The sequence below is a fragment of the Etheostoma cragini genome, chromosome 9 (genome assembly GCF_013103735.1).
Source record: "Etheostoma cragini isolate CJK2018 chromosome 9, CSU_Ecrag_1.0, whole genome shotgun sequence".
In the NCBI taxonomy this organism is placed as follows: Eukaryota; Metazoa; Chordata; class Actinopteri; order Perciformes; family Percidae; genus Etheostoma; species Etheostoma cragini.
Window position 1 is genome coordinate 23343685 of NC_048415.1, and position 21797 is coordinate 23365481.

Genomic DNA, 21797 nt, shown 5'->3' on the forward strand with positions numbered 1-21797 from the left:
GGTAGCGGAAGACATGTGTATGTGCAACTAAAATATTTGAATTCTGGCGTAGGTGACTTGTCATACGGCTTCAGCATTTTCCATAGTCGTCCTGTATTTAGTACATCATTTTAAACCAATCATATGCCACTCATAAAGCCATTTGTTACAATTTATAGACCCTTTATAAAGGGTTCCTCATCAGAAAGTGCTACCCAATAATTACAAATAAGAAACTTGAGCACAGCCAATTGAAAAGCAGAATGATCTCAGCCTTTATTGGTTAGTTTATCTCTGGGTGAATGTTGGGAAAGTCTCAACCATGAAACATAAACGGGCTGTACAATAAATACAGGTGAGAGTTTCAAATGGACAAGGTGAGAAGATGTTGTCCGTTCCATGTAAGAGCATTTACATGATCAAACTGATTCTACATTACATATGGTTAAATTAACTAAATCATTGAGTTTACATGAGACCATTGTGTACACAGTACAATAGATAATATGTATAATGTTCAGATAACAGTCTAAATCTGTTTTATTTTAATCATTCTGCTGTTCTCCAATTTGATCGAGGCTGTTCATTCATGACACATTGGGATTTGGGCATCTGACAAAAATAGTAGACGTTAACTGTTATAAAATCCCTTTCACTGGGTATTGTGGTTCCTTTAAAATATCAGCATGGGTGAAACAATTGCCTAAAACAGTGATCAGTGTCTCTAAAAGCAAATCAGTGTAAATCAAGTTATTATTGGTTGTTGCTTTTTGTAAACAGACCATAGATTTTCAAAAGAATGAACAGTCTGACATCAGAGGCCACAGCTGGAATCACTCGCCCCAGTCATACCCATTGAGGCAGTAGCACCATGGACAGCATTTTCTCCAGTAGACCCGTGTCCTTCCCTTGGATCAACTCTTGTGAGGACACAAGGTTCAAATTTTTGTTGGTAAAACTCAACAGGAACTAGTACATCATGCTCAAATTGTTGGATGTTAGATTCAAAGTTTAGTTCAAAGCTCCTGTAATTCTTGTCCCTGCTGTTTGGCACTTCAGTCAAAGACATTTTCGATAAATGGCTGCTGTGCTTCGTACAGTGCCTTTAATCTGATTAGTCAATCAGGTCATTCATCACATTTACAGTAAGCTAAATGCTTGACGGGGTTGTCTCACACACACACACACACACACACACAGTCTCTTTGGCTCTGTATAGCAGTTGTGGATTACATGTTCCATCCAAGTCCGATGTGGGTGGCCAGCAGGTAGCACATGCCGATCATACACGTCATTATCATCATGGGGAATCCTAACCTGTAAGAAGCCAAAAAATAATAGATTTATGTATAGATATATTCATACTGGGAAAAAATGTTGTGTATTTATTGGTCACTAATAACATTAACAGTGTTACAGTAACAGTGTAACATAGTAAAAGTTACATGGCGCACATTAGCCTGCTGATGTCACTGTGAGAAGCACTATGAGCAGTTACCATGTTACTGGGCATGTCGGGAGGGCGGCGAGGGAGGCGGGGGGTGGTTGGGGGATGTGTCACAGGGTAGTTGTTAGACACTCCATATCTGTCCCTTAAAATTGCCCTTGTTGGTATCCAAGCTAAAGGTGGGTGGTGGTAGTGTTAGAGTGGGAGGGAATAAGGGGCCCAATTTGGAAAATGTGGTCCTCGTGTACGTAATTCCTGATGGCCTGCATGTCACCTCACAGCACGCCGTCCGACTCTCAGCCTGACAAGCTCTGAGTTGCCACTGTGCAATGACATTTTTATCAATACTCTGTGGTGTGTGTAATATATATCTATATGTATGTGATATTATGTATGGTATATAGTACATATATGACGTGGACACCGGCGCTGACAACAGCGGTAATGCCTGGCAAGTATATACAGCCTGCATTGTATTATAATGCAGGCTACGTACAGCACAGCCATAACAATACCATAACACACGGTATTAGCAATATAAAGTGTTAAATGATTGCTGCACCTACTGTAATTTAGGCATGTGTCGAGTTTCATGCCATTTTTGTAGGTCAACAATACAATTACAGTCAGAAAAATCATTAAACCTCTCAACAGTGCAACACATTCGGCTCTCTACATCAGACATGGGCAGCTGACTGCCTAAAGCAACGTGCTCATGAGTAAATGTTTAATAAGGCGGGGATTCTTCACAAAGCCACCTGACATCACAGACTCCTTCTACAATTTTCCAGTGTACAATATAGGCTGTGAAATGTCGACACTTTAAAGACGCCTAATTTCAATTGAACTGAAACATTTCTTTGTTGTTTTTCTTTGTATTAGACCTATTTTAATTGGCAGCCACAGGCTAGTACATTCCATATATATGTGAAAACCTTTGTGGACGATGCAACAGATGACACATGTGACACTTTACTGAACCCCATGGGGAGACTCTCTTTTCACTTGGCTCAGAGGAGGGAGATCAGAGCTGCACTGGAAGAGCTGGTCCAAATTCAGGCTGCAGATGAGGGGTCTGTCGTCCTGCTCACTGCTGCTCCAAGACATGTCAAAACAGGCTTGCATAGTACTTGCCAAATCACATAATACTTGACAACATGAACTAAAAAGCCTTGTAGTGCACAACACTATTCCAACGTTGGGCACCTGTGACAAAGTAAAGTTTGCTTTGAGCCCTTGGTAAATTGTGCTATTGCCTGCATTTTAAAGGCCTGCCCTACTCTCATTATGATTACTGAAATTAGGTTAGCGTCATGATGCAACAGCCATGTAAAACTGACAAAAAGCCAGACTGCTTTCCACATTTTTCATTCATCACTTAGTATCATGAATATAAAATATGCCCATAGATGACTCCAGATGGTTTGTCATATGGATGTCTACCATGTCCTACATGGACACATGGCTGATCCGATGGCCAGAGATCTGTTTGCCCCCAGTCTTTGACACAGATCCCTTTTGGAGGATGAAAAAAAAAAAAAATTGTACGTGTATTTCTTTCGAAGCTGAAAATAAGTAAATAAAACTATTGCACCCCTACCAAAAAATTGGAAGAACTCATATCGCAGATGTTGCTTTCTAGTGTAACAGCGTGTTATTTCAATAACACTTTATTTAAAGTGGTGTTCATAAGACTGACATGACACTATGTCATAACTATGATATCTTTGGTTTCATCTGAGCTCACGTGGAACCTCCACTGAGGTGATACTAAATGAAGGACCTGTTGGCAGGTACCAGAGACTTTTTATCATAATGGAAAACCAAAAGAAGGTGAGAAGAGTGGAGGCTCGTTGAGCAGGTAGAAGTTGAAACGGGATACATATTCTATCTGGTTGAAATGTACTTTTACCAACAGACATACTTTTTATTTTTTCAGTGTGAAACAGCTGTTGCAATAACTACTGTAGAACACATTCAGACAATTATGTGACATGGCAAATTTAATTGTGCAAAGGTTAGGTGCAAGGTGTTTTTAGCGAGAAGCAAAAGGTTGTTCAGGTTATGTCTCTTGGCCTTAGGTGTTTACTCTCTACCTGGGCAGGACTTCTTCTCTGAGGATCTCATTTTGGTTCAGGTAGCATGGATGTTCAGTATTTGATGGGCAGTGAGTCATAGGTGCCTATTATATATTTTTTTTAACTTTCCAATATTAACTTAGCCCTTTTATGTGAATTAAAAAAAGAAAAACTGATTGTGACAACCAAAGCATTTTTACTTCCGTAAATGTGACTATTTGGTGCTTGATTATAAAGAGAATATGTCTCATCTGATATTAAATACAGTGACCATTATTTTAAAGCTTTTCATGTGCATTCTGTTTCCTTTTCAAGAAATCGGAACTAGTTAGCAGATACTGGCCTATTGTACTGTATCTGTTCTCTCTCTCTTTCTTATACATAAAGTCCTCCTGAATCACAAGCCATTTCAAAGCCCTATTTTAAGATGACCTTTCAGAATCGTCCATATATCGAGTCTTTTGCACTGGAGGAGCCGAGGAAAGCACACAAGAAGTCCAGAGGATGTTGAATTAAAGAGTAAATGTTGGAAGTGTGTGTGTGTGTGTGTGTGCCCATCTGATATTTGTGCCAGTGTATTACTCTTTATTGCTACAACCATTTCTTTATTCAGATGACCACAATTATGCAGTTTATAGTTAATATGCATGTGGGCATGTCAAATTAGTACTTGAACTAAGGATTAATGAGGCTAGTCAAGCACTTAGGCTCATTAATAATGATTTTAATACGGCGTGGTGGTGCATTTAAATTGTAACAGAGTCAAACTTTTTGAGTGGCCGACTGAACTGAGTTGGAAAGGTCAGACTGATTATCATTTTTATTCACACATGAAAGGTTTAGTATGATGTAAATAATATATTAAAAAAAAACTCAGAGAAAATGATCAAATTAAATAATGAAGAAAGGCTAAACAAAGATCCACAAATATAATATTTACCTGTTTGCTAAGCCCTGCTCTCTGCGGTTCTGTTGCTACATTCATTAAGCTTTCCAGTGTTGCAGATGATAAATGTAATGTCAAATAATGCATATTGACAGAGGAAGCAGCAAAAGCTTTTTTATTTCCAGCCAGACCATTCATTTTCTCTGCTAAAATGAAAACTCTCATCGACTAATTAAGCTAATGTGCTCGTTGTGAACAAAGTGAATTTTCGTGAAAAAACTGTAAGTGATGTTGAAGGCTGACCACAGAAAATAATGACAACAATAAGGGAAGCTATTGTTTCTTAGTGTATTCCAACTGTGTGGGACAGTGATTCCAAAACTTTTATTTTGACGCAAACTAGACCAAGGACCTGCATGTGATCAGCTTTTAGATGTTTGTATTACAGAAAGTTTATGACCACAATAGTCATACATTCTGTCGTTGTATTACTTATGGAGAGAATTATAGAGAAAATGTTTATCTTTGTGGAAAGAATGTCCATGTAAGCTGGATGGAGTGAGGAATCTCTTAATGCTTGTCATAATCAGACAAGCTGAGGTCACCTCTACACGGGAGAATCTCTTTCTGCTGAGCAGGACCCATTTACCCATAACAGGCTCAGCACGGCGGGGCAGAGGGTGGAAAAGTTGCTCCAACACGGAATAGAGAGGAGCAAGGTTCACCTTGTCGAAAACTTCCCATCGTCCCTTGTGACCTCACACGTTGATTTCATTGTATCTGATGGGAGCTCTTTGAAACGTCCGATGCAATCTCAAAGACTTTCTTTCGATAAAACCAGAGGGATGCACTTGTTTGACTGGGAACAGGACAGCCCCGATCCCTATGACAATGCTTGACCTGTTCAATGAGCAGCATGACTTGCAAAATGCTCAAAGGTGCAGTCTGTAGGCTGTAGGGAGGTGCAGAAAAAAATCTCTGTACCTATAATACTTTTTCCCTGATGGCAGTGCATGCTACGTTTCTTGCAATTGAAGGTAGCACACCAGCAGTAACTAGGTTCCAATCTTTTGAAAAGGAAACAGAATGCACATGAAAAACTTTAAAATAATGGTCACTGTATTTAATATCAGATGAGACTTATTCTCTTGATAATCATGCACCAAATAGTCACATTTACGGAAGTAAAAATGCTTTGGTTGTCACAATCACTGTTTTTTTTTTAATTCACATAAAAGGCTAAGTTAGTATTGGAAAGTAAAAAAAATAAATAATAGGCACCTATGACTCACTGCCCATCAAATACTGAACATCCATGCTACCTGTTCTTGCAATTGAAGGTAGCACACCAGCAGTAACTAGTGCAGGGGACCATTGTTCCCTGCACAGGTCTACTGTAAGAACACTATCAATCCTGTCACATCACGGTGGGACAAAGGGAGGCAGCACAAGGTGTGAAGAAACCGAATAATGGTTACATTTTTGATCTGAAGCGTTTGGTGATTTGCTCTGGGATTGCTTAACAAGTCACTGCATGCAGGGTAGACATCCTGACAACAAGTGTGCAAAAAAATCTCAACCAACGAGGGTTTAACCTGCAGGAAAACAACTCAGTCACAGATTGGAGCAGGGATCTTCAACAGGGGGGTCCAGGGACCCTAGGGGGGTCCTTAGAGTCAGTGCAGTGGGGCCTCCAAATTATTGATTTTTTTTTTTCAAAAGTGAAAAGTCTTGACATGAATCCAACACAACTTTTTTATTTCTTTATTTTACTGTCATTATCTTTTTCTATTGTATTTTTGGTATTTCATTATTTTACATTTTCTGTACTTTTATAAGCTGGATTTTACTTCCAGTAATTGAAGTGCTTAATTGTTTTAATTTCGTTTTCTCCACATATCGCAATGTATTTCTGAAAGCAATTATTAAATTACTTCTTCCACCACTGATAGTGAAAATGCAGATAGGTAATAAACAGCTGCTATTTTTCACACTGAGCATGCAAACTCTGGCAATGGTTTACTGTATACCTTGTTGAGCTGTATGTTTAACATACAGCACGTATACACCATACAGCACATATACATCATTCAGAGTAGGTGCTTCTCCCTTGCTCCCCAGGTTGATGGTTTAAAAAGAGGAGGAGGATCCGGGCCTAGAGGAATGAAGCAACATGGTGCATGCCAACTAACTGCTGAGCTATTCAGGGTCAATCATTTTCCTTTGTGATGTCTCAGAAAGGCACACATGTCCCTGTGGGCTCATCTGGGGGCTAAATTTAACCACCTGATCCGGCTCTAGTCAGTCCCAGCTGCCTAAACTCGCAGACAAAGTTATCTCCCCCTTACCTGTCTCTCTGAACAGCTGTGACCCTTGCTGGTCACAGACAGCCAATTACAGGCAGTGCCTCAGCCGAGAGCAATGCTTCTATCCAATGGCTGTAAACACAGCTCCAGTGTGAGAGGAGGAGAGCCGACAGGCTGCAACTGCTCTTATACATTTTAGTGAAATCTCATGCAGATGGACAATCCACAGGCTTTTCAGTGCTGTCACAAATTTAAACAGAACTATTACTAACTGATGGCATTTTCCAATTGTATCATTCATTTTTACTGGAAGAGAGAGAGAAGGAAACAAGACCGACAGCGACTAGGTAATCATGCATTCATTTTCTATACAACATGAAAGATCCCCTATTGTTAATCTTTTCTTTCACCATCACCAGCCACAATCTCAGTACCTGTCCTCTGCTCCTCATGATGTTGTATGCAATAATAAACTATTGATTAAACTATTGATTGATGGTTGCATCCCTCTAAGATGTAATACAAGGAGACCATATCATCTGGCTAACCAAATGAAGTGGGGACACTTCTGTAATAACGGTTGCAGCTAACAAATATTTGTATTATTCATTTTTTTAAATGCCCATAACAGTTTCCCAGAAGCCAAGATCCCCCCCTTGGATTGAGACGATGAGAGTGAGATGGGGGAATGTAACGTCTGGTCCCTTCCAAGTGACCAATGGTGTTTGCCAGAGAGGAATTCTGTCTTCTTTTCTTTTTATTATGTATATGAAGGAGTTGTCTTTGATTTGAAATGCTTGTGGTAAAGGCTGTAGGGTTGGTGACTTACTAATTAATCACCTAATGTACGCAGATGATTTGGTCATCTTTAGCCCGTATAGTGCTGGTCTCCAACAGCTTCTGGGAGCATGCACACAGTATGGTGTTGATTTTAATATTAAATACAATGCTTAAAAGAGTAAGATCATGATTATCAGAAGAAGAGAAGACAAACAGGCAACCTTCCCTGACTTCTATCCGTCTGGCACTGCACTCATGGTGTGCACTGAGATTACATATTTGGGCCATATTATTGCAACTGACCTTTCTGATGATAAGGATATCTATAGGCAGCGTTGGAAGCTGTATGCTCAGCCAACATGCTGTGTCGTAAGTCTAGCATGTGAAAATCTCACTCTTTAGAGCGTATTGTACACCTTTGTATTCGGCTTCCTGTGGGGTCGGTATAAGCAAGGCAGCATTAGAAAACTCACAAAGGCTTTTAATGACAGCATGAGGCTGCTGCTGAAGCCATGTGTCTGTCCGCGTGGGGGACCTACCTGCTCTGCTGCGCTACGTAACCTGGTGACCTGTTGTATAGATTTATTTATATAGATTTTTGTGTGGAGTATCTGAGTCAGAAAAGGACACAATCCCTGTTTGGGCTAAACAGGGATATGTAAGCAGTTCTGTCAGATTCTCTTCCAGACTGTAGAACCACTGGTGAACATGTCTGTATATTAGTCACTGAACATTGTGGAAAGCTCTGTATTTTGTATTTTTGTGTTTGTGTATGTTCTTGTTGTGATATGGATCCCCCTGGGTCTGAAATAAAGTTTATTAAAAAAAGATTATTTTTTAACAAATGTTGTGTTGATCTTTTAATTGACTCTGTGAAAAGTTATTACAATTCACCCTGAGGGGAACACAAATGTCATGGCAACCCATCGGATAGTTGTTGAGCTATTTAAGTGGCGGACTGCCATCGTCCTCCCTAGAGCCACGCTGCTAGCGTGGCTAAATGTAAGGCTCACAAAAGAAACTGTAAATGTGCAAAGGACTGCAGAATTGCAGAAAAATGACAGGTCAACCATGTAAGGACCGTCCATTACACTGGCAGCAGTGATCAATCCCTGTCCCTCGGTCCACTGGAAATATTTTCTGCAGACCTTGCCGGTCACCATGTGATTCTTTGATTTTAATGACAAAAGCCTACACAGCATTGATGCAGCCATGAACACTGCCTTAAAAAAGGTTCCCAGTGTACGGAGACCATGCTGTGAGTCATTCTTGTCCGAGCACAAAGCTTTATGTAAACCCACATGCAGACATTGAAGTCAGCGACTCAACTATAATCTGTTACAGAACAAAATCCCACAGGGAATGGCCTCGCTTTCTTTTTATCATCACATATGTACACTTAGTAGTTCCATAACATTACCAAGCGAGTAAATATTAAGCCTATCCAGACTCTCGTTCATCTGTCTTTTAACATCTCTGACTACTACCACTCCTCAAGCAAATTGCAAAGTATGTCAGGCTGTTATGTCACTGCAATGAAAATGATTTGCAAGCAGGTGGCTACATGGGAGGCAGCAATACTTACCTTCAGACTTTTGATGTGATATTTTTGGCCAATTGCTTGGCTTTTTTCAGTCAAATCAAGCTCACAATTGAGATTCACTGTCTGCAATTCAGCCTTACAATCAATCAGTAATAGTTTTACATTTTTGACTATTAAGCACATCTGGCCCCAGTTTGAGTTCCTCCATACTCACTGTAGTAAACATGTCCCAGTGTCACTGGAGAGGACACAAACTCAAACCACTGCCCTGTCCAGATGACATTGAGTCATGACTGCCAAGTCATTTCCTGGAGTTATTTAACTACCAAAGGGTCCACCTGCTGTAAATATCCCCAGTAAGGTCAACCCTTAACAAACCTAATCCTGCTTGGACAGATGTACTAAATTTGCACAGAATTCCTGCAACACTCCCCTCAAAGAGGAGAGCACCTTCTTCCACATGAGACACATTTCAGTGACCAGGACTCTGAGGAAACTCAGGCATTTGCAATTAATGATCTGAATTGTGAAACGTATAGCTTTTCTCTAAATGTTCTAAAGCAACTCAACAAACACTGTTGGCCTCTTCTATTGTAGCATATGGCTTTCTGCAATATTACACAAGCGGGTGTGCATAAATGTCATTATTGAGTGCAGAGATCCATAAGCATCACTCAAGTACCAATAATAACGTTAAAGTACACCCTCTAGTGCAATAATGCGATCACACAAACCATGGTTACCAACTAAATATGATGCAATCAAACTGTATTCATATTGGGAGGCAATTTGCTCACAAATGTATAAAAAAATAAGACCAAGAGGATTTCTAGTCAATGCTGATTCAACCCTTAGCCAGCAAACTTAAGCTAACCCAACGATAGCTTTTTAGAGATTGTAGTTCCCAAAACTGAATAAATACTGAACACATAAACAAAAAACTTATTTACCAGCTCAGTGGTGTTGTAAGTAAGGTATCTGCTGAATAAAATAACGTTTCCTTGGACAGAGTGTTGGCTACTTTGTCTGCAAACTTCACATGTAGGCTCACAGCTAACGGCATTCAAACATGTCACTAACTCCAGGGCGTTGTATAAGAAGACTACTGTACTTACCTTTAATCCGAGGAATCACTTTCTATTTGACATGGAAATGGCTAAGTTGCATTTGTTGCATTCTCATTTGTGATGAGAATGGTGTGCTATCGTGCTGAATTGAGCACCTACTAAACATCTAGTTGACCAATCAGATTGCCTGGTCGGATCTTTGTTGAATGATTTATATATATGTTGTAAGGCGAAGAGGGCCTACCTGAAGAACTCAATGAAGGAAAAGCCGTAGCCGTGTTGTTCAGCAATTCCTGCACACACAACGTTGGCTGATGCTCCTATCAATGTGCCATTTCCTAAACAGACAGGAGAACACCATTTAGCACATCAAAATGCTCCTCATTTTAATTAGGGAATTTAATGTCACACAAAATACATAGTTATGAAGAGCATGAGCATAATTACAAAGCATCCAACATTTATGCACTACTACAACAATAATCTTTCAGTGTTTTCAGCCTTAATCTAGTAAAAGGTTTTACTATTTCTAATCTTCTGAAGGCAGTGTTGACAGTCAGGGTGCGTATCACTCCCGCCGTTCGATACTGCTCACATTTCAAAAGGTGTCATTGTGGGGATGGAGCTTGGCGGTGGCAACATTATACTGCCGATCGATGCAGACCTGTCACACTGCAGTTGATTAAACAGAAACATGATGACAGTTCACTAACTCTCTCAGTCTTTTGTCCTTCCCATCCACACAGAGCCACACTGTGCTGGAGGGCCTGAGAGCCTGAATAAGGCCAGCTCTGAGGGCCTTGGGCTGCTCTCACAAAAGAGCAGACTGACCTCTCTGGGGAGTGACACAGCTGCAAAAAGTGTGGCTGTCACCTAGAGGATATGGTTTCTCCTTCTGGCTGAAGCCATCAATAAAGAGCCACATTTTTCAAACAGCACTAGAACTATAAAGCCCCTGGTGACTGTAAGTAACTGTGAATAGTTGTTGTGTATTTTGTGCCCCGAAACAAACAGTCTCATTCCCTATTTTTTATAAATGAAAAAGGCTTACCTCCAAGACAGGCTCCCATGGCCAAAGCAAAGATGAGAGGTTTTATTGGCAGGTTCACATCTGCATCATGACTCAAGTTGATGAGAACTGGAATCTGGAAGTACAGAGAAAACATTTTTTAAATGTAAATTATTAAAAATATACACTGCTCTATGAGTTGTTGAGTTTGCCATTACGGGTGTAGCCATCTTGGTTGCAGATGTGACGATTTTAGGCGAGAGGGACAAGTGAGGGAGGAGTGAGGGAGAAGTGAGGGACGAGCCCTTACACTCTACGTTACATTACACACTTTCACTGGCAATCCCATCATAGCCACTCCCTAAAACACCAAGTTAAAATCAACAAGACCATAATTCAAAAAAATTGAACATCATTCTGTGTTGCTGAGGACTTAAAACTAGCAATTGAGACAAGTCAAGTGAGAAGTGGGTCACTTTCTCTCACACTTCTACAGAAACCGACCTCCTTTTGCAATCGCATGTGTCGCCTCCTGCAGGAGTTCAGATAGATTGCAGCTTTAAGGCACTTCTGCATTTGCAGCACTTAATATTAACAGTCTGTGGTACAGACATACGGTAGTGTCCATCTTTGCATATCGCTCTAAAGCAAATGAGCCATATTTCCTCTTTGTTACATTTAAAATAGCCTTTTAAATTGATTGATTCATAAATGTACTTTTCTTGTCCGAAACTGGGATTTGAGTCTTTTCTCAGCTTCAGTCTGTTGTGACAGTCAGGTCATGTTTTCTTGTCAGCTGTGCACTGAACTGAATATGAATGCGACTTGAAGTCTTCTTTTATTGGTATAACACGGCTTGCTTGGTCCTGGAAACCTATCAGAGAAAAGGATCTTCCAAACCCTTGGATAGACTGGACTACTAGTCACAGAATCTGGCAGTTTAACTCCTGCCAGCGACACATCCTTCTGTCAGGGTGATAATGTCTATTCTTTTTCTCACTGTCACTTTAATTAAGCACTCTGGCACCCCTGTGAATCTTTGATCTCTGTACAATCTCTTGATCTTTCAGCAAAACAGACAGCTGACAGCAACATTTGTAGAAAATTGGTCAAGAATTTTAACAGAATTAATTGTAAAATATGTCCTCCCAGCTAAAGCTGCAGCTCGTGCGTGTCTGTCTGTTATCTGGCAAGTGAGATACAGTACTGTTTTGTAGGTGAACCTACCAGTAGAATATTCACTCACAGTCCAACTTTGAGAAAAAAATGAATGAGCATGGTATCTAGAGTTTGTTCAAAGTAACACTAGTAAGAGTAATACATGGGGGTGAAACCCATCTCAAGTCCTTCCCTGCTATGTGTGTGTGATTCCACAAGGCCATATAGCAGTGTGAAATTAAAGAGTCACGCTGAAGCCTCTTACCATGGTGGCAGTGAAGGGAATGTTGTCAATGAGAGAAGAAGCCAGAGCTGAGACCCACATCACCAAGATAATTGCTATGGCCAAGCGCTGGTCTTCTGGCACCGCCTGGGAGGGGAGATAATAAAAGTGACAGATAATTGATACTTTCATCGCCACTCAGATGCACACGCCCCCTTCAGCCCATCACTGATTTAAATCAAACACACCAATTACGTGACACTGAACCTCTCTTTGGGGAGGAGAGGCTTAGAAGACGAAGCTGTTTGAGTGTGTGACACGACCACAGGTGGTGGCAGTGGTGTCTTAGAGTTTTATCTCCGAGCTTTGTCGTACACACACACAGCGAGGCCAATTCTCCACAGGTGACAAGCAAGATGTTGTTTGAACTCTCTTGATGGTCTTCTCTTAGGTATGCATGGCTGGGTTAAACAAGGCAATATCTCCTCCTTTCACCTGTCCTCTGCTTGTATCCAGAGAGGAGGCAATGCAATTCTCCCCAGCATGCTGCCTGTTGTTTTGGAGAAACCATGAATAGCACACTACCTGTCATGTGTGATTATTAGACTTACAGAGGCTCACTGTCTAAACGCAAGCTGACGTACCCATTACAGATGCAATCCTCTGCTAAAAGACACCTCGCTTCCACACAGGCTAGAATATGGGTGAAAATTACCTCAGACCCCTTCAACGGGCTGACAGGAATCAGATGTAAACAAAAATAATGGAATTCCGAGCTGTGCAGAACAAAAGGATCAATATGCATGGAATGCAATACCATGTCACCTGTGCCCAACTATCAATTGAGCCAGTTGCATGGAGCCATGACAGATGAGTGTCACGTTTGAGAATCAAAAGAAAAACTTACTTTTATAAGCACTGCTGTCTGTTCTCCAATGTAGTCGATAAGCTGCAGCTGGGCTAAAGCCTGAAAAATGAAGAGGAGAAGATTAATATGAAGAAGAAGACAAAAGATCGGAGGAGAATTAGTTATAGATGGGATTAAACCAAGAGAAGAAAAGCAATCTGGATTCAGCAGCCATTAAGTAGACAGAGACAAATCTATTCTTGTTATCGTCACTGACACAGAGAACAAGACAAATAGTCACACGCTGGCCAGTCCTTTTTGGGACTGCTTTGTGACGCTATAATCTACAATATTGAATATTTTGATTATAGATTTACCAGGGCCTACATCTATATCAATCTATATTAAAGACGGTTTCTATTCATTCTTTTACTGGAAGGCTCATGGGTAAAGAAATAGATCATATAGGGGTCCAAAATCTCTTCAAAAAATATAAATAGGCTTTCAGTCAATGTTGTGTGTTAAATACCTCCATTAAAACGAAGAGGGCGGCAAAGAACAGTAGTGTGGCCCATTCCACCCGGTGCAAAATGATGTCGAAATCCTGGATGTCGGCCAGAACCAAAAGCCACAGTGCACCCAGGATAGCGATCCAACCTGAGAGAGAGAACAAGAAACACTGCCTGACATCTCTCTTTATGGCTAAAAAACACTCTCACACACATACAAACTTGTTCTTGGTCTTATTTAACAGACAAATCATGCACAACATGTTGGAATCCTCAGGAGACTTTTTTAATCATCAAAAAAAGTCTTAATTCATTCAGTGAAATGCAATTCCATCTCTCTGTTCACTGATTCTATTCTTTATTTCCAACTATTAAAAAGAACAGCAACCTTTATCAAATGTTAAAGATGCTACAACTTATTACATTCTAGGTCTTCACTTATTCCCCTTTTTTTGTCATCTTAACTGCCCAACATAAATCAACAATCAAGAACAATTGCATGCGTGTAAAGGAAATTGGCAAAAAATCAACATGTGAGAAGTCATTGTGGTGTGGAGTGTCCCAGCAGCAAACAGATCATACCAGGAAGTACCCTGTTGGAAACAATGCATGGAGAGTCTGGTCTGTCTCGGTAGGTTTGATCAAGCATTCATTATCCCAAAAATGTTATTTCAACACATTCTGGACTGGAGAACAAAAGAGGGCACCAGCCTGCTGGTACTAACAATGAGAGAGTGTTTTCACTACAGTGTGCATCCACTTGGAAAAAATTTGATTAAACAGGTGAGCACCAGGTCGATGCTCTTTGCGGAAATAATTTCACAATTGATGAGAATTAGTAAAGAAAGAAGAATGGAAGAAGAATGGAAGGACACGAAGAGGAGAGTGACAGAACAAAGATTAGAGACAGCGGGACTGGAAGACTGACGCTGTGAGGAACATTTTTGCAATTGTTGTTTCTCACAGCGTGTTGTCTTTAACAAGGCCATTTGGTTCTCCCTCATTGACTTTAATCTGTAGATGGTAATACATTTTTAGCATACATCTGGGGCAAAGTTTGCTGTAAATGGCCGATGAGTCTGAACAACCGGGCAACGGGCCGAGCAAAGTCACGGAACAGAGAAGTGGAACAGTTGGTGAAGTGAAAACAAATACTGCATGCTTAAAATCCATGTATAAAGGTTATCCACTTCCATTTCATAACATGTTTTATGAGGCGTAGTTATGATATTACTGTAGCTAGGTCACTGTTGCTAAGCTACAGTTGATTAGGCTTATATCGACTTCAAACTACGTTTAGACGGAAACGATCTGAAGAGGAAACACAAAAATTGCGTTCTCACTTTTTATTCCGTGTTTAGACAAGTGGTTTGGAGGGAAATCTGCATGCATTAGGTGACGCAAAAGCGTGGGAAATGTGATGAAGTATGCACGCCAGGCGGCTAGGTGGCAGTGTGAAGCACTGCAAGACAACACCACCCGCGTTTGACCTTCCTTCTTCTTCTCTCCCTAGCAGCGTGAAACCAAAGCATGGCGATGGGAACATCAAAAGCTGTAGATAGGACAGGATAGTCGAGGAGGTGGAGTTATTGCTCCAAACAACCTGAGACTACAAAGCCACAAAGGATCAACAGGGCGTGGACTGGTAATTAACGCGACTTCTCTCATCAGTAATACGATCTGGGAATATTCCATACAACTGTTGAAAAGACTCTTGTATGTTTTATCAGAGCTGCTAGGGCAACTAGAAGGTTCGCCCACTGGAAATGATCCGACATGTTTGATATTTTCCTGTCCTGGCGCATGACTGTGACGTAAACACGTACGTGACGATAGCCACGGTGAGCATAGCAGACCAGACTTTTGCGTTTTTACCTTTTAGACGTGGAACGTTTCTAAGATTTCCACTCTGGAGAGTGGTTTCAGTTTTTTAAGATTTTAAGCCCCAAAAAATAATGTTGCCATCTAAAAAAAAAAGCACTTCTGATAAATAAATGTGTCCCAATGACCACTGTAAAGTTCTCTGAGTCTTTGCAACAGAGAGAAAAAGATAAAGATCAACATAAGACACTTTGATTTGCTCACCACGTTGATATTTCCAGAGGCTGGATCCTGAACAGAGCCAGGAGCAGCCAACAGATAACAAATAGCTGAAGAGCTCTCCAATTAAAAAGAGCTTTTAGGCAAGTCTGAGCAGTTTGTGATCGACTCATCTATCATTGGCACGACAACAGTGCCTGAGACACGAAATGTGCTGTGAAAAATGTCTCATTGCAGCACAGGTACACAGACCGAAGTAAATTAACACAAGGCCAAAAGATGAAGAGATTTGTACTCTGGCTGGAGTATCTTGCTAACTTGGAAGCCGGTGGTTAGAAGAGATACTGGAAGTCATTTAAATATTGGAGTTTAACCAAAGTAAGAATTTCTAGAAATTAAAAAGACTCTATTGAAAAATCACTCTGTAAAATATGTAATTCATATCTCTAAAAACCTAAAGTCTTCCAATGTTCAATGATTTCTGTCCTATACTTCCCACTTTACAATCTACACAGTGTTATTAGCACGCCTTTTCAACTACTTACTTTTTGGATTTATCAATAATTATTCATCCAAACCACAGTTGTAACTCACATGAACACACACATTAGAGGAATCAAATGACCAGGTAATAATCAGACTGAAATTAAATCTACTTATTTGAATTAAATGAAATTTTAATGAGGCTCAATTTTGAAAACATGTGTGAATGAAAAGAGCGGGCTTGCTGCAGTACTAAACCCTGACTGGGACCCGCATGCATTAATGAGAGCCGTGTTTGGACAGGCGCCTTTCCCTCCACAGGGACAGAAAAACACGCTGCTGTGGGGTCATTCCCATTTAATAAATGTCACAGAGAGGTAACCTGAGCACTGCCTGTAATTAACTGAGCATGTCTGGTGACTGACTGGCCCCAGCAGCGAGGGGAGAGATGACAGGGTGGGTATAAAGACAGCTATCTTCATTTAGGGATTGTGTTAGCATTAACGAGAGGCTGTAAAGGTCATCTACCGAGCACACATCAGAGACATCGCAGTCAAAAGTGTCAGACAGACAAAATATAACCCTCAACCTAGTCTTGCATTGGCAGCACTGTGGAGGAGGGTCTGGCTAGTCCACACAGCATTCCTGGATGGGAGAACAACCTGCTCTGGTTTATCAGCATTTCTTTAAACCAATCACAATCGTCTTGGGCGGTGCTAAGCTCTGGATGGAGCCACTGTGCCTCTGCTATATAGTCTCAGGAAGGAAGTTGTTTTGGTGGAACATGTGTACGTTCAGAAGTAGTTTTAGTCGTCAACAGAAAACTCTGATTGGACAGATAGTCTAGCTAGCTGTCTGGATTTACCCTGCAGAGATCTGAGGACCAGGTAACCAAAGTCCTAAGATTGGACAGATAGTCTAGCTAGCTGTTAAGAAGTTAACATTTTTTACAATAATTTATATTGTTTGTTGATCTCCAGTGGGAAAAAAAAAATGTACGCTCAGTTTTGTTTGTAATATCTACACACAGGCCTGAAATACACACACAATGTCCATTTGTCAATGGATACGGATAGATCATTGACATGTGTCACAAACAGTAAATAAACTATAAATTCATGGAACTTCTTTGCATTACAAGTGTACACTTGTACACTGTTGTTTGTCTGCAACGCGTTATTATTGCTACCAAGAAATTCTATAAAAAATGTCATGTCAAATGTGCATATTGTAGTTTTGCAAGAAGATTATTCATCAACATAGGTTTGCAGAACATAAATATATGTTATGTGATGGGTCTAAATGCAGCTCAGTATCCAGTTAATTTTTGGTTGCATTTGCTGGTCAGCCCATCATTTGGGCTCATTTTCAAATGCAAGAACAGAGAAAGCTGTGTTTTATAATTACTTGACAGAAGCTATAACCACCCAGTGGGGCCTCTAAAAACAGAGATGTAATGACACAGTGCTGCACTTACCGAGCTCCAGATGAATGCTGGGAACAAAGGAGTTGAGAAAGAACATGAAGATCACCACACCAAGGACGGACACACACTTCACCAAGAGAATTTTGTCAGTTATTCTGTGCTGTGGAGAAGAAAAACAAGTGTGTCTAGTGGGGAGGAAAGCTTTGAAGGTTTTATCATCGACTGATGGTATTTGTCACAAGTGAAGTTGCAAAGACCGGGCTAGCTTTATCATTGAGATAACATCTATCTGTCTATCTATCATCTGTCCCAGTGACTGAGGGACCTGTCTGGATCAAAGCCTACCTTCTTTTGCAATTCCTGAATGTTTTGCTCCCAGTTCTTGTCCTCTTGGGAAATTTGTCTGTTGGACACAACAACATTTAAATCTCATAAGATTTGAGTTAAAAGCATTTAATTATACACTAATCACTCTATTTAAAATATATATATATATTAGTTAAATTATGGAAAATAGTGCCTCATTTTGCCAATTGTCATGCCTGTCTGCACAACACCTTGGACAAGAGAACATACAAGGAAACTGTTCTTGGAATAATCATGCTTTTGACCAAAAAATAAATTGAAAGCACAACGTTGTGTATTAAACTATTTAAAAACATGCAACAGTAGTATGATGAATGAATGAAAATGAATAATTTGTCTCATTCACATGATATGCACCCATAAAGTCTCTATCATGTCACGAAGTATACTGTAGGCAGCAAACAAATGGATTGCTTTATGAAAAAGTCACAAAACAACCAACTGCATAGAATGGGTTTGTGTGAGAGGCAATAAAAACATGACAGATGCAGTGTATTTTCTGTTTTCAGTCTTTTCTTTCAACCTTTGGAAGGTTTTCATCATCTTGCGGAGCAGACTTTCCAGGTTGAGGACCTTTTGCATCAGGAGGCATTTCACAGCTGTCTCCTCTCGGCTGGCAGGGTTGATGCGCTGAGTCGTCTGCCTCCAGACCAGGATCTCATGCTTGAGTTCTGGAGGAGCAGGACAAACAGCGCAAAAGAGAAAGCTGGCATGTTAAACACATGGACTACACAGTCATTACAGTGGAAGCTTAGGACCAGTACAGTCTGGAGCACGTATACAGTAGGGGATTTATTTGGTAAGAGATCCTATATAAAGATGTTTCTGCTGTTTTTGCTGTGATCCCCCATAGAGGGACTAATGCAGCCAGGCGATAGGCACATTGACTGGCTCAGGAACAGCCAATGATAAAGTAGAGATACAGCCTGAGGGAGTAGAACGCCCGTGTAGATATCAGTAGGTGCCATCCTTTTTCAGAAGGGTTGCTAGGTGACCTTAATAGGATCTAACTGGCACAGGAAAAACATTCCTGTAAGCGAATCTGCACAATTACCAGTCGTGGCAGGGGCTTTGAGCTGATTTAGCTGCATGTTTCCAAGGTAGGCCAGGTTGGCGGGAGAGGCAGACACTCCACAGGGTGGGATTTACAAATAGGCTATGAGGCCTGCATTGAACGGTCCGCGCAGTTCCTTCAGTCTGCCTCAGGCTCAGTGGGACAACGCAGCTCCGAACAGTCGGTCTTCCTCATTCCTTACATGTGGTGACGACTGGGGCGCTTGGTGGTCCGTTTTAATGATCCCCTGCTGAGGTTTTCTCTTAAGGGGCACTGTATTGTGGGTCAACACTGATAAGTCTCGGTTGTATTACTTTGCCCATTGTCTACGTCCACAGGGTGTTGAATACAAAGATTTTTGGCAGCAGCGAATAGATTCTGGGATGGAGGACACAGTTACTATCCAAACAAAACACACCCTGTTGTTTTCACTCCCATTAAATGATCCTACTCTATTGCTAGACAATGTCTGGACAATACAACGTCTGTTAATGGATCATTATTGAGATATATGAAAGAACTGCGTTGTACCAGATTAGTTAAATAGTTGATACGATGGCACAATTAGAAAAATACCAAAACAGTGAAACCAAGATTAGAGCGCTGTGCTGCTCCATGGCTGCTTTCACTTTCTTTTCTTTTTTACTACAGACTAATCAACGCTAACAGCTGAACATCAGAGTAAAGGGGTTTCCTGAGTCGAGTCATGTGGTGTCGGGACACTGGCTGAGTCATCCCACTCTTGAGGGAGCCAAGCGCCTTAGAAAGGCAAAAGTGTTTCACCCAAGCAAATGATTTTGTACTAAGTCACACTAAGATGGTTGTCAGACAGAATGTGGATAGTGTGTTCAGGGGTGGGGGGTGGGGGAGACCTCTGGATATGGGTGCCCGCTCCACCAACTGAGCTATCCAGGCTCCGGAGGTAGTTGGTTTTGAGGCGGTGTGAGAGTCCCGCACAGTAAACAGGAACACCATTGCCTCTATCGGGATCACGTGAGGGTCAAACATGAAACACAAGCACTCCGCGGCCCAGCTCAATGTGTCCTGCAAGAAGCTCCAGCACACAGTCGCTCTGTCTCTTTTCTTTCTCTGTCTCTGTGAAATTAAGATGCTTTCAAATGCTCTCTGAAATGTCGAGATTATGAAGTTATTTGACGGAAAACAACAATGTATAATATAAAGTCTACTTGTGTTGCTTTGGGGGGTCAAATAACACAACAGGACTTCACACAAATGGGCCAGTGGGACCACAGCATGTGAACAGAGTGGCGCCATGTGACAGACCTGTTCGTTCTCTGCGCTCCGATGCTCAAAGTCGCCCCCTGCTGCTCCCGGCTGCCTTGCTTACTATCTTTTCGCGCTCAAATTTAAATTTCACCACGCTCTACTCACATCGCTGAGGCTAAGGTGATGCTCCAACATTCAAAAAATCGCTCTGCACTCTATCCCAGAACCTCCAGCTCACGCTCCCCGCTCGCTCGCTCGCGCTCGGCTCCACTCACATGCTCTGATTGTGACACACCCCTGATTGCTTTCCTTTGATCTGGTTTGGTTTGGCCCTTAGCCTAGCCCCCATGAGGGCTCTAATTACACACATGTTTAACTGTGAACTTAGACATAACCTCAAAACAGTAACAGCTTAACTGTTACATCATGACCACGGAGAGATCTTCCCTTTTATTAACCAGCACGCCATGATTCAGGACAATGAGGACAATGGGAATGCAATCATGTGGCAATTACCTGGGAAAGTCTTCAATTCAGAGCGTACTACACATCATGTGTGGAAATTAGAGGGCTGAGGCCATAATGCAGAGTTAATGACGTTTCTATGAGGTCTATGAGATAATGAGTAGCTGCCGTGTGGGGGTAGTATGTGCACAGATGTTCTTAAAGCGTTAAGACATTTCATACTCATATTAAAAAGCCGTCATAATTGATTCTAATTGTGCCACATCCAGAGCAATCCTACAATTTAGATTTCAGCCCCAGGACAACATGATGACTCACCCGGTCCGACTGCACACTTCATCTTAACTCACCAACTATTTCAATGGACTCTTTGTTGTAGAGTTTCTTATTCCAGTAGAGCAGCCGCAGGAAAGGAAACGAGGAGAGGAGGACCAGGCATATTCCAAGGAACATGTAGCCTGTGAAACTGGCAAAATCAATCCCCTGTAAGTCAAAGAATGATAACGTGTTAGACATTCAAATAAAGGTATTAGTGCCTAAACATCAGTTTTGGTGAGAAAACAGGGATGCAAGAACATCGGGAGGAGATAAGGGGCATCCAGTAGCTTTATATTAAGTGGCAAAATAAGCAATATGAGTCTGTATTTGAGAGCATCCTGAGGAAATTACATGCAAAACAAAAAAGAATGTAACTGTTGCATACACAAGGGCAGTGGTAATTTCATACTGCACACTTATTTATGTCCACCAGGTTCTAGTTTGGTTATAGGCACATTTTAAAGCATATTTAGCTTTATCATCTTTTCAGAAAGAGAAATATTGTTATAATGTAGTACACTCATGTTAAACAGGGAGAAAGAACCTAGACCAAACTTTCAGAGGAGCCACAGATGACGGTAAGAGT

The 21797-nt window shown here is 41.1% G+C and overlaps 1 protein-coding gene across 2 annotated transcripts in view; it reads right to left on the reverse strand.

Annotated features, from left to right (window-relative positions):
• Positions 1–230: 230 nt before the first annotated feature.
• oca2 (oculocutaneous albinism II) overlaps positions 231–21797 on the reverse strand; it is a 43520-nt gene continuing 21953 nt past the window's right edge. For both annotated transcript variants that reach the window (XM_034880785.1, XM_034880784.1), the window contains 10 exons: positions 21244–21376; positions 18671–18818; positions 18127–18184; positions 17833–17941; positions 13853–13980; positions 13384–13443; positions 12519–12623; positions 11138–11231; positions 10331–10424; positions 231–1296 (listed from right to left, as the gene is read on the reverse strand). In XM_034880785.1, coding sequence (XP_034736676.1) covers positions 1209–1296; positions 10331–10424; positions 11138–11231; positions 12519–12623; positions 13384–13443; positions 13853–13980; positions 17833–17941; positions 18127–18184; positions 18671–18818; positions 21244–21376 — 1017 coding nt within the window. In that variant the 3' untranslated portion in view covers positions 231–1208. The remainder of the gene's footprint in view (positions 1297–10330; positions 10425–11137; positions 11232–12518; positions 12624–13383; positions 13444–13852; positions 13981–17832; positions 17942–18126; positions 18185–18670; positions 18819–21243; positions 21377–21797) is intronic.